Source organism: Astatotilapia calliptera, chromosome 17, assembly GCF_900246225.1.
Source record: "Astatotilapia calliptera chromosome 17, fAstCal1.2, whole genome shotgun sequence".
In the NCBI taxonomy this organism is placed as follows: Eukaryota; Metazoa; Chordata; class Actinopteri; order Cichliformes; family Cichlidae; genus Astatotilapia; species Astatotilapia calliptera.
In genome coordinates, this window is record NC_039318.1 from 4,204,770 (window position 1) to 4,223,924 (window position 19,155).

The 19,155-nt window shown below is 43.3% G+C and overlaps 1 protein-coding gene across 1 annotated transcript; it reads right to left on the reverse strand.

Moving 5' to 3' along the window:
• Positions 1-1,654: 1,654 nt before the first annotated feature.
• orc1 (origin recognition complex, subunit 1) lies at positions 1,655-19,145 on the reverse strand. The gene is made up of 17 exons (XM_026147998.1): positions 18,828-19,145; positions 16,952-17,076; positions 15,758-15,930; positions 15,251-15,683; positions 13,721-13,973; positions 11,385-11,447; positions 10,969-11,070; positions 7,653-7,896; positions 7,469-7,575; positions 6,956-7,057; positions 6,644-6,815; positions 6,228-6,335; positions 4,459-4,608; positions 3,936-4,055; positions 3,669-3,838; positions 3,483-3,570; positions 1,655-2,026 (listed from the first exon to the last, which is right to left on the reverse strand). Exons 1-17 carry the CDS (start codon positions 18,920-18,922, stop codon positions 1,832-1,834), a joined length of 2,700 nt encoding a protein of 899 aa, XP_026003783.1. The 5' UTR covers positions 18,923-19,145; the 3' UTR covers positions 1,655-1,831.
• Between the last annotated feature and the right edge of the window lie 10 nt (positions 19,146-19,155).

Here is a 19,155-nt window from a genome sequence, read left to right on the forward strand (position 1 = left end):
GGAGAATGAAAGGTAGGGAAAGAAAACCAGAGGTAGAGAGGCACAGTGAGAGAAGACACACAAATCAGCTGGATGACCTGTTAGAAGAAAAAATAGAGAAAACAAGCAAAAGGAGAGCAACACAAGAAACACATCACTGCAGCAATAACTTAGATAATTATAAGTAACAGTAAATACTAAATATTGAATGTCATTCTGCAGCACACAATGTGCTTTGAGGTTGGAGCCAAAAAAAATATAGTGTGCACACCTGTGTGTGTTCTCCATGTAACGATCTGCTAGAGGGTGTGGGAACCATAGCCCCGTCCTCCAGGGCATGAAGCAGGCATGGAAGAGATCCAGGCCCCAGACATCATAGATTTGGCCATATGAATATGGAAAAGGGTTGCTCTAAAGAGAAATCAAAAATAATAGCCAAAATAATGAGATGATCTCCAAAATGTAATTTGGCGGACCAAGAATCTGAGGAATACTCACAGTTGGATCAGGACAAAATATGAGAATAAAGCGAGAGGTGCATTTGTTAGATCTAAGAAGAAAGTGCATAAAATATTTATTTAATTTAGAAAAAAGGAACTTTTAAGCCACGGTACACCTATGATTATGCCTGTATTACTGACCCTTGTATTCCAAGAGCACAAACACTGCGAGTGGCCAGCAGTGCTAGTTTCAGTCATTATGCAAATGTACTATTTGTTATGTTGGGGAAACCTGCATTAAGCTAAGACTGAAGACGTCACTTCGGTGAGTGATGAAGCGTTTCGTCCAGATGAACAGAAACTTTTGGGGGCAAACCATTTGTCTTTTTTCAAATTTACACTATCCATACCTAAATGAACAAAAATAAATAAACATTTTTAGTTTCCTGCCTCTTCCTGTACCACTTTTTCCTCAAACTGCTCATAAGCTTCCTCAAACAACCATTAATTAAATTAAAATTTATTAATATAACATCAAATCACAACAACAGTTGCCTCAAAGCTCTTTATCTTGTAAGGTAAAGACCCTACAATAACACAGAAAAAAAAACACAACAATCATATGACCCCCTGTCTGCAATGGGAAGGAAAAAGTCCCCTTTAACAGGAAGAAATCAGGCAGTATGTACAAACACTTTATGGTGTCTGTACATACTGCTGGTTCAGGGTAGAGCAGTTCATCTACTAACTGGAAGGTTGATGACTTGATCCCTGACTATTGCGGTCTGCATGCCAAATATCCTTTGTCAAATGAGATTTATTTCTTCTCGAAAACCACATAATATCTTAAATCACATATACCACATAGGTCAAAAACAAAAAATAAACATGTAGGTCACAAAAGCTACAGCAGAAGCACAACACTTAAATTCATTTGTTTGTAGCTGCAGATTATTGCCATTAAACAAACATGGGTTTGTGTTAATGAACAACTTGTGTAATGTACAAAATGTGGATATGCTACATAATGATTACCAAAAAAAGTATTCCTTGGTTCATAGAGAAAAGAGTTGTGCTTCAGTGAATCTGCAATATTAAACTCTCATCAAACTCTGCTAGCAGAGAAGCGTCTTTAAGTTTCTTTACAGCTTGAGTGTTCCTGATCCCTAAAGTGCAGCTAAAACTCTAAAGAAACTATAATCAAAGAGGTTTTAATATTACTCCAAGAAAGCAACTGAGGGATTAGTAGAATTTTATTGTACATTTAAGACAAACATAAAAAATAAAATCCAGAGACAGAAGAAAATCTTCCAGTAAAATTGGGGACAAAGATTTAAGCTCATAACTAAAATCCGTGGACGAGGGTTCACTGTCATCTGTCATTGTTCAGTTTGTGTGAAAGACTCCCCCCTTCAGTCAGCTTTCAAGGCATAAAAGATGTCATCCTGGCTGACGTTGAGTCGGATGTGCTGCAGGACTCCCAGGTGACTCGGTTCCAGCAGCAGCAGCCTGCAGGCTCCCAGACGCTGACAAACAGCCAGACCCTCCGAGACACCGATGGGCCGAAGACCTTCAATCCGACAGAGAGCTTGGTGCTGCACGAACACCTGGCATACAAAACACAAGGGGGCCTGATGTTGCATTTCAAGTTGAGACACAGCACTCCAATTCCACAGTGCAATGTGAAAGTGGACTGTGTTAAAATGACACAATCAGCTACAATTGTTATCTTTATGTGTAGCCTTTTAAGCTTATAACTGTAGAAAATTTGGGCTGCAATTATTGTAGTAACCGAGTTAACTATTGATGTTTGTTGTGTTATCTGTCAATCATCACACATTTTGTTTGAGGGAAAAAAGGTTTATAAGTTGAAACATTCATGGAATTGGCAAACAGGCAAAGAGAGCTAAAGCTGCCTATTACAAGTTTTAAATCCCCATTTTAAAAAAGGTCCTACTTTTAACGATTTCTGTGCTAATATAACCCTAATTAAGAGGATATCAGGTTAGTTCAGTAGCTGAGAGGATTAATTCATTTCAGCAGGTTTAAATTAAATTAACAAGTGCACTAGAAGGGTAACAATGAGAAACCCCAACACAGGGATGGTTTTGCAGGAAGCGGAAACTGAAATTTTTCCCTCCTCATCTTTTCTGACCAGCGTACTACTGGTTGCATGACACCCTCTAGTGGTCCCTATGCTCACTGCCATGGAGCAAGACTGGCCTTTGCCATAGAGAACCAGAACTGGCAGGTACATTGATGCTTTTTACAGAATACAGCAGGCTCATTCTAAACACATGTGACAAACATAAAAAGACTGGAGAATCTGTACAGAAAATTATGCTGCCTGTTACATCGTTCAGCATGACTGATGGGTCATGCTGAGGTGGACCAGTGATGGTCTGGTAAAACACAGGCATGGAGGGATGCACAGACCGCTACAGGATAGGCAACAGCCCTGAGGGCCACTAGGATTTGGGATAAAATCATTGGACCCATTGTCAGACTCTAAAATGAGGCAGTACCAAGGCTTATTTAGAGAGAATATTCAGGAAGTTCCTGGATGATGAAGGAAGTTATTCCAATGCAACATCCTCTGGATATTATGCAAGCATCACTGCCATTGTCACTGAAATCGACACGCATTTCATTCTTTAGGACACTGAAGAGATCTCTCTCATTCACCTCCAGTTAACGACGACTGGAGCTGGGTAAACTGAAAGCCCAGTGATTTATCATCATAACAGATGAGTTTTGTACATGTGTGATGTACTGTGATAGACTGCACAGAGATAGACAGTACAGACTGTAATCTAAATAAAGATGTAGGCCTGTGTTTCTGAGCTCATCTAATTCCTCACAGAACATCCAGCCAAACATGATTTCTAGATTATGAATGAATATCTGTATTCATGTTAGATTTAAGGTCTGTGTTTTATTCTTTAAATGTGTATTTATTGAAGCCTTTAAAAAAGTAAATCAACTTATGGATTCGTTTCATATACAGTCTATAGAGGCTTGTTGGTTTTGTTTTAGTAACTTTAGTTGTTTTATATTTCTCACCTGTTGGAAAGTCGCCTCTTCCAATCCCAGCCGCCTAAACTCTGCAATAGCAGCTCTGAGGAAGAGCTGCTCCTGTGTTGACGCACACCTGAAAAAAAACAAACCACATCAGTCACTTCTCCTCACAGCTGCCAATGCACATCTCTACAGCGTGCATTACTAAAGTGACCAAAGGTTTGGTCTCACCTGATGGCAGTGATGTAGGCAGAGGAAAACATCTCATTCAGTGCTTCCATCACGTGACTCATTCCCACCAATCCTGTGGAGGAAGGGTCAGCAGCTGAGTGCTCACAGATCTCCGTTGCCCGCCGACAGATGTCCAAACATCGGCGAGCATCACCGGACAGAGCGGCCACCTGCCAGATATGAGGGACACGGACGTGACTTGACGGTGGGCAGGTGAGTACACAACAGAGCGGGTGAGACTGCATTAAAGACAATCTGGTTGCCAACCTTCCTGGACACCAACTGCAGAGCGTCCTCCTCAAAGGCCTTCAACTTGTTCAGCCTGGACATGATGATCTCCTGCAACTGCTTGAAGCTGTACGGCTGGAATGACATCCTGGTCAAACCCTGGAAGCAGCAATGCAAATGATCAGTGGCTTTTAGTTTATGTTTTTTTCTTACAAGTCATCTGAATGAGATATTTAGTTGTTGTATTAATATTCAGATATTCAAAGGGCTGAAAAGCAAAATAAGTAGGAGAAGAAATGATCTCGAAAAGACAGGAAGTAAAGTGATGTCAAATTGTTTAACACAGTCTTGAATGAGAATTACACAAGTGCATTTCTGTTGCTACTACTTTGTCACAGCTTCAGCTTGTGTCCATGTGAGGGCAGGAACATAAATCAGCCGGTAAATTGCGGCTTTGGCTTCATGCTCAAATCTTTTTACCACACAGCAGTGACCTTTAAACCATCATTCATAGTATTGCTGTCAGGGAATGTAAAGAATAGCAGTGTTTAATCAGTCTCACCAGTCTACTGGCCACTCTGTTGATCATGATTCTCTCGGGCAGATCCATTGTGTTGGCGATGGTCAGCACCACCAGGCGAGCATGACGCCGTGTGGGCCAATCGAACAGGTTGTACATCACGTTCTGCTTCCTCGTCCACAGCAGGTCTAACTAAAGCGGGCCGAAACAAAAAATATAGTACAGGATGGTTATTCTGCTATCACAATTCTTAGTTAAAAGTGACAGACAAGCACACAGGCTCTATACATGGTGTGAGCAGGCACCATTTCCTGAGAAACCTGGGGTTCTGCAACATGTTTAGCAAAAATTATCCATCCATCCTCTTCCCGCTCATCCTTACAGGGGAAAGGGTTACGGGTGGGAGGGGGCTGAAGCCTATCCCAGCTATCATAGGGTGAGAGGCGGGGAACACCCTGGATAGGTCACCAACCTAACACAGGGCTAACACAGAGACAGAACAAACGGTTATCCAGTATGATTTATATTACTAATTAGAGTAATATCGGCCTCTGTGATGAACATATCCCAACCAGACATGAACTTGTTAAAACTAAATAGACTATATTTCCAAATATGGGTCAGACATTGTGGTTGGACGACAAAGTCCGGTTTATAGACTCGGGTCTGTTTTATCCCAAAGATGTTCTATATAGCTGAGTGGAGACTCTGTGTAGGCCAGTCCAGTTCTACCGCACCAAACCTGCTCATGCAGGTCTTTATAGATCTTGCTTTGTGCAGTGGTGTGCAGGAAAGAGCCACCCCCAAACTGTTCCAACGTAGTTGGGAGCATGAAATCGTTCAAAATGTCTCGTTCTGCTGAAGCATTAAGAGTTCCTTTCTCTGGAACTACAAACATGCATGATTTGTTCCTCCAGGAAACACGTCTTCTCTGCTCTACAGTCCAGTGCTGACATGCTTTACACCTCTGCGTTCATTGCTTTGCAGTGTGCTTCATGATTTAACGATTGTATGCAGCTGCATGGGTTTCAATGGAAAGCTGTCTACACACAGTTCTCGAGCTAATCTGAGTTTAGAGGTCTATAGCGACTGACTCTACAGAGCGTTGCTGACCTCTGGACACCACGCAACTCAGCCTTCGCTGACCCTACTTAGTGATTTTATGTGGCTTTCCACTTTGTGCCTGAGTTGTCATAACACCACAAACAGCTGATTGTGGAATATTTAATATCAAGGAAACTTCACGACTGTACTTGATGTGCAGATGGCATCGTATCACAGTATGAAATTCATAGCTCCTGAGAGCAACCTACATTTCTTGGACTATTAGGCAGAATACCAGTTACCTTGTGATAAATGGTGAACAAGGGAATGTGAAGTCAGGGGCTTTGCTCACAGAATATAATTTAAGAATGCTGAACTTGTTCTCACGCCGCACGGTGGCATGGTGGTTAGCACTGTTAGCACCTCACAGGGAGAAGGTCCTGAGTCGACTTTCTGTGTGGAGTTTGCATGTTCCTCATGTGTCTCTGTGGGTTCTCTCCGGGTACTCCGGCTTCCTCCACAGTCCACAGACATGCGGTTACTAGGGTTGGGTTAATTGGTGACTCTAAATTGCCCATATTTGTCAATGTACGTGCACATAGTTATCTCTGTGTTAGCACTGTGGCACACTGTTGATATACTGAGGGTGTCCCCTGCCTTTTGCTCTATTGTAGCTGGGATAAGCTCCGGGCCCCCATGACTATGATAAGGATAAGCGGAAAAAATTTCCTCTTTAAAAGAAAAAAAAATAAAAAAATTGTTCTTACTTCATCCACGAGCATCACAATAGTCTCCTTCCTGGGCGCTAGGTTGCTGAATCTCTTTTCCAGCAGAACTGCTGCATGGTCAGGTGTGGCTTTCTGACCAGTCAGTTTCTGCAGGGATAAGATAAATAAATGAGACGTTACTACGGCAGGTCAGCAGATAGCCCATGTGTCATTGGCCAGCACAATGAACCCCGAGCTGCCCCCATGCATTAATCACAAGTCTGTGAATGTTGGATAAAAGCACATAGGGATAGATAGCACTGTACACACACACACACACACACACACACACACACACACACACACACACACACACACACACACACACACTGAAGAGTAAGTTGGTGAAGTGATAAAGCAAAATGATTATTACTTGACTAAAGCCTGCAGCGGCTGTGAAAAAGCTTCATTCCCACCTGTAGGATTTGGACGTAGGCCTGGTGTGGGTCTGTCATTTTCATCCCATTGATCTCGATGAAGTGGAATGAAGGGATTTCGTCCATGTCAGCTGCGTGCTGCAGACAGCGAATCACCTCATGAACTGTCGCTGTCTTTCCAGTTCCTGGCACACCAGAGATGTACATGCACCTGTAATAAAACAAAATCCCACAGTTTTTCAAAAAAAGACAAAACAAACAAACAAAAAAAAAAAACAACAGCCTCGAGACACGTAGACCCTGAAGTGTGCAGATGCGACTCCAGTAAGACTGCTAAAAGCTTTCTCTCACCCTCCTGTGTTGTCAATGATCTTGCTTTCCACAAAGCTGTAGATGTCCTGAAACTCCTGCTCCCTGCAGGGCAGAGACTCTGGCACCGATGACACATGCAGCCTGATAAAAGAGGAAGAACTCATTATAATACAACAGTTTCAATTTCAGTCGATCCGCAAGGAAACGTTTACTGCACCAACTCTCCATCTTCTACTTCGTGACTGCAACGTGCTTTACTACAGCCCTCTTTCACACATATGTGACTAAAAGGTCAGCTGCAGACACAATAACACAGTTGTTCCTGTTTGACTTTCAAGGACACTCAAAGTCCACCTGACGGGTGCATGCATTGTTGCTGCACTGTGGTTGCGGTTCAAAGAAAAGAAGAAAAGAAAAAAGGTCCACAGCTGTATCTTTATCATACAACATGGATACGCATGAAGCGTCATGCTCACCATCCGATGTGTCTGCACCGCAACAAAGAAAGTTTAGTTTTCTGAGTCCTTTCACTTGTGTCTACCGTGAGCTCACCTGGCTCTGGCTTCCTCCAGGATGTTAGCCGGCTGTTGGGTCTGCAGGGACCTGATGGGGATGCTGGGCGTGGCGTGACGGGGGGTTTTGGGCGTTCCCGGCGAGATCTGTAGAAATAGGAGAGAGACGGTGAGAAAGTGGTGATCTCATGTCTGAATATCAGTGTGCGTCTGGTCTTCATCACCTTCTTTGCGGGAGTTCTTCGTTGTGTTCTCGCTGAGGAGTAAGATTTCCTTTTTGAACGAGAATTGCCAGAACCCGTTGCAACATATCGGAACTTCTTCGCTGACACTTGATCATCAATATTCGGCCCATCCTCATCTTGACCCTCCTCTTCGCTGCTGCTCAGCAAGTCATTCTTAGATGGAACAAACTCATCCTCTTCCTCTCCGGATGAGTTTAGGTCCTGATCGTTTTCCAGAAGATTCCTGATGGAACACATAAAAGACACCCTTAAGATTTACGAGTCCTTTTTCACTTTGTTAATGTTTGATTCTGGTGGTGCTACGAAGCCAAAACACAGACTACATAAGACTGACACAAGTTAAAAAAATAAAACAACAGAAAGGGTGTGAACGATAAAATGATCATTTGAAACAAATCGTGTTAATTCAAGCTTCAAGCAGCAGTAATGGTGCCCTCACACCTTTAATCCAGGTATTTCTTATTGCTTGAAATGTTTTAAGGCCTGGAAGCTTACTGGCCCTTATAAATAAATTATGCACACTGTGTGGTTTCAAACAACGCTCACTAATTATACTTAATTTTGCTCCACATATTCATGCGTGACTTTATGATGTAGCAATCACTGGACAAGAGGTGGGGTACACCCTGCACAGGTCGGCAGCCTGATGCACAAAGACAATCCTTCACTTTCACATTCACATTTATGCATAATTTAGATGTAATTAACTTCAGAGGAAGCCGGTGTACCTGGAGAGAACATGCAAACTCCACACAGAAAGGCCTCGACTAGTTGGTTGAGTCAAACTCAGAACGTTCAACTTTCCATTCAATTCAGGTTGATTTATACGCATGATCTGATATCGTCGTGTTGGTGTTGTTCCCAGATCAACATAGCAAGTGACCAATCAGAACGTTGTGACGTCATACTTTTGCGACTTCGGGAAAAACCGCCGTAAAACAAAAAACTGTACTGCGAGAAACCGCCTCTGTCCGCCGATCAACGGATCCTGACCCTGACCCTTTAATAAACGCTAAGCAGAATTGATATTGTCCTTGGAACATTGGAATTTCTTAAATGCACGAATGGCTTGGCGCGCCGAAGAATAACGCCACAACAATGTGATTGGTCACTTGCAATGTTGTTCCAGGAACAACACCCACACGACGATATCAGATCATCCTTATTTATACAGCCTAATGCTCTTCTACCTTTAAATATCCTAGGAACCCCAAGTAAGCCTGAAGTCCAAGAGAGAAGTGCTCTAATGGGCTGATATGGTACTTTAAGGTCATTAAGATAAGATGGGGCCTGACTATTCAAGGCCTTGCATGTGAGGAGAAACAGTGCTAACCATCACGCTGCACACACACGGACACAAACAAATTCGCCATCAGAAAGTCAATGGCAAACTATAAGCCAGTTGCACAAGTTGCCATTAAGTGTGGGATTTACCAGTGAGATGCTCTGTCATTGCTGCCGTTTCGCAAAGACCTGAACCGCCTCAGCCGAATCAAGACTAGCTAAGGATACCGACTACGAAATGGAGCAATCGTCAGCACCTCCGCCACATGGATGACACTGAGCTGTATGCCAAGAGTGAATGACACATCAGTTAACCGATCCACACCAGTGGATACTACACCAACAACACTGGAGTGTAGTCACATGGTAACAAGGATAGGGAAGGCAGTCAGAACTACCAGAAGGCAACATTGCAGACAGCTAAAAGTACCTTGGAATACCACAGGCAAATGGGAAGCACAAAAGGGCCGCTAGGAAAGCTGCAACCAAGAACAAGATCCGGGCAATTAACATCTATGCCCTGCCAGTCACAAGATATCCTGCTGAGATAATAAGCTGGCAAAAGAAGGAGACAGAAGCCACTGACAACAAGACAAGAAAGCTCCTTGTCATCCATGGAGGGTTTCACCCAAACTCCAGCATCCTGAGAATGTGTGCTAAGTGAAAGGAACGAGGGTGAGTACTAGTGGGTGTCAGAACCAACAACCAGGATGAAACAAACATCCGTGATCATCAAGAAGATGATGTGTGCATTATGAATACCTCAGGCAGCAGAAACTTGAGAAAGAACAGGACCCTGCACGGTATGTACCACTGGCAAATAGAGGAGGTGGCTGACATCCAGAAATCCTACCAGTGGCTGGACAAAGCTGGACTGAAAGACAGCACAGAGGCACTAATCATGGCAGCACAAGAACAAGCTCTGAGCACAAGATCCATAGAGGCTGGGGTCTATCACACCAGGCAAGACCCCAGGTGCAGGCTGTGTAAAGATGCCCCAGAGACAATCCAGCACATAACAGCAGGGTGCAAGATGCTAGCAGGCAAGGCATACATGGAACGCCATAACAAGTCGCCGGCATAGCGTACAGAAACATCTGTGCCGTGCAGAGTGTGGCCTGGAATATATGCCCCTAGGGTGGCTGAGAATGACCGAGCTAAGATCCTGTGGGTCTTGTAGACACAGATGGACAAACTGGTGATGGCTAACCAACCGATCATACTAGTGCTGAATAAGTAGAGGAAGAAGGCTGTGGTGATAGATCCAACTGTGCCAAGCAACATCAGAAAGAAGGAACAGGAGAAGCTGGAGAAATACCTAGAGCTAACAGGGGAGCTAAAGAAGATATGGAAGAAAGCAACTATGGTCCCCGTGGTAAGTGGTGCACTTGGGACAATGAAGCTTCCCCCAAACCAGCCAAGTGGCTCCAGCAGATTCCAGGAATGACATCCAAGATCTTTGTCCAGAAGAGCGTGATCCTAGGAATAGCAAAGGTTTTGCACAGGATCTCAAGCTCTTAGGCCTCTGGCAGAGGACAATAATAATAATAATAATAATAATAATAATAATAATAATAATAATAATAATGGATTGCATTTATATAGCGCTTTTCGAGACCCTCAAAGCACTTTACAATGCCACTATTCATTCACTCTCACATTCATACACTGGTGGAGGCAGCTACAGTTGTAGCCACAGCTGCCCTGGGGCGCACTGACAGAAGCGAGGCTGCCATATCGCGCCATTGGCCCCTCTGGCCACCACCAGTAGGCGGTAGGTGAAGTGTCTTGCCCAAGGACACAACGACCGAGACTGTCCGAGCCGGGGCTCGAACCGGCAACCTTCCGATTACAAGACGAACTGCCAACTCTTGAGCCACGATCCAAGTTTCAAGACTGCCTGCAGGGTCGTTTTGCATAACTGCACATACAAACAGGCACATGCATGCACTCTTTCACACCACTGTATGTAAAAATAAGAGAGATCCCATGGATCCACTTTTGCACTCACAGCTGTTTCTTGATGCGTGATGACACCACCATGGCCGACTTCCTCTTAGAGCTCCTCGGTGTTTCAGTGACCATTGGAGACTTTTCATTCTCCACCTCCGCTCTACACACACAACACATGGACGGGTATAAGAGGAACAGCCTGTAGTTTTTGGTTTAGTCTACATAAGGAAAACCACATCTTAAATTCAACGCATATATCAAATGCACAGTGTGTGTGACTTGTATGTGAATATGAATGTTAGTCAGGTGAACCTGGTTGATACTTCTCAGAGGAAAGTAGAACTGGATACAAACTGTAGCAAACCAAACATGTTGAAACAACAAGGATAAACAGGTCATGTTAGCATCACGCGGTGCTGTCTGTGTGCAGAGTGAAAGATTATGAAGGGTAAATGTATGGATGAGTGTACTCACAGAACACTGAGGACTGGCTCTTTAATGGTTTTCAGCTCTTTCTTTTGTGACACAGTTGTAGCTCTGTTTGAAAACACACAGGACTTGTTACAACATTTGAAAATCTCTCTAGACACTGAAAGGCTAATCACTTTAATATAGCTATCCAAACCTACATGGCTAATAACTGGTTGGGCCCCCCTTAGCAGCAACAACTGCAATTAAGCATTTGTGATAACTGGTAGTGAAGCACTGTGGAGGATTCTGACCCACTCATCTTTGCAAAATTGTTATAATTCAGCCACATTGGAGGGTTTTCCAGCATGAAACACCCTTTTAAGGTCATGCCATTCAAAGGTGGACTTTGGATCATTGTCCTGCTGCAGACCTGAGGTGTGCTTCAGCTTGAGGTCACAAACAGATGGCTGGACTTTGTCCTTCAGGGTGTTTTGGCAGACAGCAGCATTCATGGTTCATTTACCACAGCAAGTCTTCCAGGTCCTGACCTGCCCCAGACCATCACACTACCACCATCACATCCAGCTGTTAGTATGATCTTCCTTTTCTGAAATGCTGTTACTATCATGAGATGTAATGTGAAACACACCTTCCAAAAAGTTCAACTTTTGTCTCTTCATCCACACAATATTTCGCACCAACTTTTAGGATATTCTTGCCATGCCGGCCATTTCTTGCCTAGTCTCTTTCTTATGGTAGAGTCACCATAAGAAGGGGAGGGGGTCACTTTTCCCCACACAGGGCTATGTAGGTTTGGATCCCCCCCTTTTAATAATAAACACCTTTATTTAGTAAGTGCATGTTTGTTGTCTTTGTCAAATGTTTCAGAGCATCAAACAACAACAAATACTAAAGTGTGACAAACATAAAAAAGAGGATATCAGTAAGTAGGGATGGGGATCGTTTAGGTTTTATCTGATACCGGTGCCAAATCGGTACTTTTGAAACGGTGCTCGAACCGGTGCTTAAAGAATGGAGAACACAAAATTGGTCCAAAAACCTCTCATATTCAGCTGGTTTTTTGTAAAAAGATAACAATGTTAGCCTTTTCTGCAGCTATAGGGCATATATGGTATCACTCTTGGCTGGAAGCAGTGCTTAAACAATGGAAAAAACACAAACTTTGTCCTAAACCTCTCATGTTTAACTGTTTTCCCTCTTTTTCTTTGGTCATTTTAGCCTTTTTGGCCAGGGTGAAGGGAGTATCTGCCATCAAACAAGAAGACAGCCGCATGTAGCTATGATGATGTTTGCTAGTTCACCTTACATGCATTAATGTAATAACGTGGTTAGCCTACTCAACGTAAATTACACACGAACAACATTAAGCTACTCACGCAGAGAAGAACGGCTGCTGCTGCCATCAAATACGGCGCATTTCCTCGGCTTTTAAAAAAAAAAACGCTATGCGTCGCCAGGTGTTTCATCAGATTCTTGGTGTTACCTCCTTTGACAGTATCAGCTTAAAGCACTTGTTGCAGGCTGCTGAGTTTGCATATTTTGCTGTGAAGTACAGCCAGACTTTTGACCGCTTCGCCTTGGACATTTTTAATCTGTAGCTCTGCTCTAACAGAACGTACGTACCTGGCCCCGCCTACTATCCTCGGAAACATAAAATGATTGGCTAGAAGTGTATCACAGCTCAGGAAAAAAAAGCACCGAAATAAAGCACCGAAATGTGCGCTGCTTTTCGGTCTGGTTACTACCGTTTATGTCAGAACCGGTGCCATCATGGCACCGGACACCGGTACCCATCCCTATCAGTAAGGGGGCAAACGCTTTTTCACACCACTGTATACTCTCCTTGGAGTGGCATCGCTTATCCTCTGTGTCCTAACCAAGATCTTTGTTGAACCAGTCACCATTTCATCTCCTCCCAAGGACTGAAAGTGGCACCAGTGTGCTTGGTTTTATACCAGTTATCTCAGGTTTTAAACCAATAACCTAATTATGCTCACATTCCTTTGAACTGTTGTACCTGTTTTGACCTGTATAAAAATCAGGCTCCACCTCCTGAGCTACAACAACCCCTTCCACTACAAGTGTGTATGTTTACATCGAGTTTAAGTCATTTAAAAAAACTAAATATAGAAGCTTTCTTGTTTCAGCCGGTTTATCTTTGCGTTTGAAAAGTTTAAAACAAGCAAAATCTAAACGGACCTTAAGCTGAAAGTAGGAAGCTGTGAGTGTCAATGAAAATCTCTTAATTTTTCAATCTTAACTTGAAAATCCCTAAACCTAACTTAGAGTTTCTACTGCATATTGTAAACTGTGTGACGGTTGAATTTACATAATTAAATGACTGGCTTTCAGTGTGTTGTGTGCGAGACGGCGCTGACCTTGTGGAGTCATCCTTGGCTGGTGACAGAGGGCTATCCGAATCAGAGAGTTTGTTGAGGAAGACAGATGAGGGGACACCACACCGAGCACCGGTGGGTCTGTGGGCCTTCCTCAGGGGTGTGAGGCTGTGGGTGACGGGCAGAGGATGAGCGGCAGAGGGAGGAAGCCTGCGAGTCAGTGTCACCTTTGATTCCAACTCTTCATTTAGCAGCTGACTCAGGACTTCTTCACCTGTCACTGACTTGTCTGGACCTGACAGGACAAAGATGGACAACAGAGTTTTATTCACTTAATGCAGTTTTATTTATATAGTGCCAAATCACAACAGCCGCTTCAAGGCGCTTCATATTGTAAGGTATTGGCCCCAAAACTTGGGATTCTGTTTACAATGTCAATAAATAAGAAAATGCAATGAATTGCAAATCTCTAACCCATATTTTATTCACAATTGAACAAATCAAAGGGCTAAAAAAGTGCTTTTAAATACATCTAAAATGAACATCGGCTGCAGCAGGATTGGATTAAAAAGCTCAGAGACGTAAAGATGGGCATTGTCACTAAATCTGCAAATACGTCTACAAATTGTGGAAGAAATTCAGAAAAATGTTTCTCAACATAAAAGCCAAGACTTTGAATATCTTATCATCAAGGACACGGCCGAAAATCAGTCTTGGATTCCTGTAATCTGTGGGCTTTCAAACTTCACAGGACTCAGATCTGTCATGGAAATCATTGCGTGGGCTAGGAAGCTTCTAGAAAGCTTCTTCGTGAACATGATCCAGAAACACTTCGTCTTCTTTGGGTCGTAGGTGATTTAAAATGGACTGAGACAAAGTTGAAAACTGTTGCTTGGTCAAATAAATTGAAACTAGAAATTTGGGAGACAAGAATGCTGCATCGTCGGGACAAAAAGGAAGAGGGGCCATCAGTGAGTCTAAATCTCTGATAATATGGAGGTACATTAGTATTTATGGAACTGACTTGCACACCTGGAAAGGCACCGAAAATGCTGAAAGGCATCTACGGGGTTTAGAGAAATTTGCTCCTGTCAAACACATATTGGTTTTGTAGAAGGGTCCAGGGGCTGAACTGGCCTGGTCCAGGCCATTGGCCAATTGAAAACATTTACTGGATCATGAAACTATAAATATGACAATGATCCAGTTCTGCTGAGGAGCTAGAATCCTATATAAGATAAGAAGCGAGAAAATTCCTTTCTGGAAAAAGAAAAGAAGAAAAGAAGAAGAAGGTGGTATGCTACACAGTGACAAATATGGTCCAGGTGCTGGTGCCATCCAGAAATAACCTTTCTTCTTAATTTGACTTTTTTTGTTCTTAAAATCGTACATTTTCTCAGGTATTCTATGCTCGATTGTGAATAACAAATGGATTTATGCAGACTTGCAAATTCTTGCATTCTGGTTTTAATCAAACTTCACGACTTTTGGTATTAGAGATATATAAAAAGCCCTGTTGTTCTCTGGTACGACAAAGTGGTTGCATTTTAAAATCCTTGTGCGAACACTCACTGCTAAGCTCCAGTCTCTTTCGGACACCAGGCGTCCTGGCCGTGGCATTCCTCCTCTTGGCACTGAGGCATTTTGACGCTGACAGTTTAGTGGCCGAGTGAAGTGACTCAGCCTCGACATTGGCAGGTGTACCTACACTGCTGCAGCCAACTTCCCCTAATGACGCCTTCTGCATTATGGCGTGGTCCGGTGTGGGTAGGACACGCCGAGAGGGTCCTCTGGGGGTGGCTGCAGACTGGGAGCAAGAAGGTGATATCGGGAGGGAGGGTTTAAGACAGGAAGGAGGTGAAGAAGCAGGTGCTGGCTCAGCGGGAGACTCCATCACGGTCGAGTTCACCACCCCGAAGACCTTGGAGTCCCAGGACAACTTCACGTACAGGGTATCTTTGTCAGAGGAGTCAGGGAACGGGTCATTGCTGTCGAGGTGCTTCACCTTGGAGATAAAGGAAGGAAATTAAACATTTTCGCATTTGACTTTAAAGCATTTGTGATTTAAATGAAGCTCACCTTCACAGGCCTGAGGATGGACTCGACGTTGACCTCATTATCACAATTACGACATTCATAGTAGAAGATCTCCTGCGGATGAGGCTCTCTGCCAAGCAATTTCAGTTTGTTGACAGGCAATTCAGACACACGCATGAACCACTGAACTACTGCCTTCATCTGTTGCCCATTCTCTGGAAGAGACAGGCACAAGACAAAGAAAGTCAGTGTCTCAAAGTGGAACAGAGTAAATATCAAGTTAGGCCATTTGAGATTAGTCTCGAGTTGTTTTAGTCCAACTGAAGTCCAAGAAAGTCAAGTCGCGTTCTAAATTATTCTAAATCCATTACTATTTGAAACAAGACCATTTCAAGTGTCCACTAATATGATCTCAGACTTAAGATAGCCAAGAGACATTCAATGATTGATAGTGTTGGAGTTGATTGCTCAGGGCTCGCAAAATTGCTAGCCCGACGTCCCGGAGCTAGCGATATCTCCGGTCGGACGACCAAAATCTATCTCAGCCCCGCCCGTCGGGTTATCATGTAGCATGTAGCCCGATGGGCGGGCTACATAATCAGCAAGATCACATTCAGGCACAAAGACATTTAAAAACACATAAAACTATAAAACAGTACTTAAACAATTTACAGAGCTTTTTATTAATAACAATTTTACAAAATAGCAGAAACATATTTTCCTTACCTAATCATTATCAATAAAGTATTCAACAAATACACAGCCATGTGACAGCAGCAAAGTAAACCGAGGAAAATAGGTTTCACTCATACAAATTAACTGAAAAAATGTACAAATATCTCAGCCCCGCTATCATATAGCCCGACGGGCGGGGCTGAGATAGATTTTGGTCGTCCGACCGGAGATATCACTAGCTCCGGGATGTCGGGCTAGTGATTTTGCGAGCCCTGATTGCTCCTTGGGTTATTCAAGTCTAAAATAATGTATCATCGTTTAAGGCAAGTCCAGCTCAGGACTCAAGTTGCCAAAGTCGATGTCAATTCATAAAAACAATTAATTTTAAAAAGCTGTTTGTCAAACTTGAGACACGTCCATGTCAGCTTGAGGGTCAGAACCAAATCTGTCTTGAGTTAAGTCCCAAATCAGAGCCTAAGTTATTTGTCATCAGTTGAGAAAAGTACACGTCAGGTCCTTGGTTAGCTGAGCCAGCTCCAAGCTTGTGTGAATACGACTCACCATCACCATACAGCCTGGTAACTTTGGCCACATATGGGTTGTCTTCATCATACCCCTCTATGAGGATGTGTTGGCCTGTGTTGATGATGATTTTTGAGAGACCCTCCACACTGATCGCAAAAGAGCTGAAACAAACGGGAGAAAAGAAACAATCAAAAACTACCGATTATGGGAGCAAGAACTGGAATCTCAAAATACAGCCAGATTGATCAATGGTGTCAAAACGCCTTTGTCATCTAGCAGATATTTGATTTCTGGTTTAGGGTTAAAATTTCAAAACGGGTCATTTCAAACGTCTTGATGCATTCTCAGTCATCCAGGAAAGTAAATCTCCAAAAGTTGATTCTGTTCATCTGGACGTAGCGTTTTGTTGGAGAAACGTTTCGTCACTCATCCAAGTGACTTCTTCCGTCTCAGCTGACTGCAGGTTTCCCCAATCTTATAAAGATTGCGCCAAAAATTGGTCCACCCCAAGGATCGGGTCCCCGACACAAACAGAGTAACATAGTGTACGCTGTTAAGTGCCAGGAGGATTGCCAGGATTTATACATCAGGGAAACCAAACAACCTCTGGCGAAGTGGATGGCACAACACAGAAGAGCTACCTCGTCAGGCCAGGACTCTGCAGTCTATTTACACCTACAGGCTAGTGGACACTCTTTCAATGATGAGGATGTACACATCCTGGACAGGGAGGAACACTGGTGTGAGCAGGGAGTCAAGGAGGCCATTTACGTGAAAAGGGAAAGACCATCTCTGAATCGAGGAGGGGGCCTAAGGTTACATCTTTCACCATCTTACAATGCTGTGATCGCAGCCATTCCCCAACTCTCTGTGAATGGTACTCATAGCCATTGATCAGTGGTCTTTGACCAGTGGGTTTTGGTCAGTGGTTGTTGATCAATGGTAATGAGAATTTGCATAATTATGATTAAGGAACTGACCTCCCAATCCATTGTTCCTTCAATGGGCTGGTTTCAGTCATTATGCAAATGTACTGTTTATAAGATTGGGGAAACCTGCAGTCAGCTGAGACGGAAGAAGTCACTTGGATGAGTGACGAAACGTTTCTCCAACAAAACGCTACGTCCAGATGAACAGAATCAACTTTTGGAGGGTCATTTCAAAGCACCAAAACATAACTAACAAACTTCTGAAAATACACTTTAACAGTTCTTCTAGATTTCTATGGAAAGAAGGGTAGAGTACTTCCATCTGGTCACAACACCGGTGTGGATTTAAAGTCCACAAACAGTAAAAAACACACAGTACCGTAAAGCCAATGTGGCACACATTCCACGAGGCGTCATCAACCCATCACTAAAACTGTGCCCCCCTCCAGGCAAACAGTAACATGGTAGACTGCATTAAAACTGACTCCACCCATGAGCCCAGATTAGAGCTGTGATGTCCACAACACAGTTACCATCTTTGTACCTGGGAGAGTTCAATGCTGTGGACAAACTGCTAGCAACAAGTCAATAAAACAAACTATGGCAGTAAATTATATGTTAACTTTGTATGAGTGTCGACTTTGGTAACTTTTTGTAACCACATCAAAGGCAAAGGCCGACAACATAAAGTGAAGAATAAGATCAAGGAGCGCTAGACTTTCCCTTCTTTAAAATAAACAGACAATTGTTGCCCCCAGCCCCAGGGATCGAGGGCTAGGGACAACAAAAGAGCACAATCACGCGGCCCACCACTGCCTTAAATGATTATCACATAGTTGTTGCTTGATAGTTTGTCATTCTACTTAATTCATCCGCAGGACTCTTATCTCCCTTAATTATTCTAACAGAAACATTTTTAACCATCACACTGAAAAGACGGAGCATAAAAAGCCATTTTTTAAGGTGGAAAAATAATTACTCACTCATAGTCGTGGGTTTTTAGCCTCCTGTTGAAGCTTCGTGCCCTTCCACTCCACTCATATACTCGTCTGATTTTCATTCGAGTGAAATATTTCATCCTGTTTCGTCTCTTTCAGCTCACACAGAGGACAAAATCACAACAACAAAAAACAAAGTAACCTTCTCCCCACCGCGAAGCCGATCTGCCCGATTCTCTGATTTAATCTACTGAAAATACAATACAGGACAGCAACGAGATTTCGCGCGAAAAATGCGTAGTTTCCGGTTTTCTTTTTCGTGTCTTGAGGATCCAACACTGGCGTCATGCTGCCCCCTGCTGATTACTCCAGC

Bases quoted from the DNA above. Each gene is read 5' to 3' on its own strand.
- orc1 (XM_026147998.1), bottom strand. From the start codon at position 18,922: ATGAAATATTTCACTCGAATGAAAATCAGACGAGTATATGAGTGGAGT. The intron at 7,897-10,968 runs GTGAGTGCAAAA...GTGTTCCATCAG, and splicing joins TCACGCATCAAGAAACAGCT to GAATCTTCTGGAAAACGATC. The intron at 6,816-6,955 runs GTGAGAGAAAGC...GTTTTATTACAG, and splicing joins ATCATTGACAACACAGGAGG to GTGCATGTACATCTCTGGTG.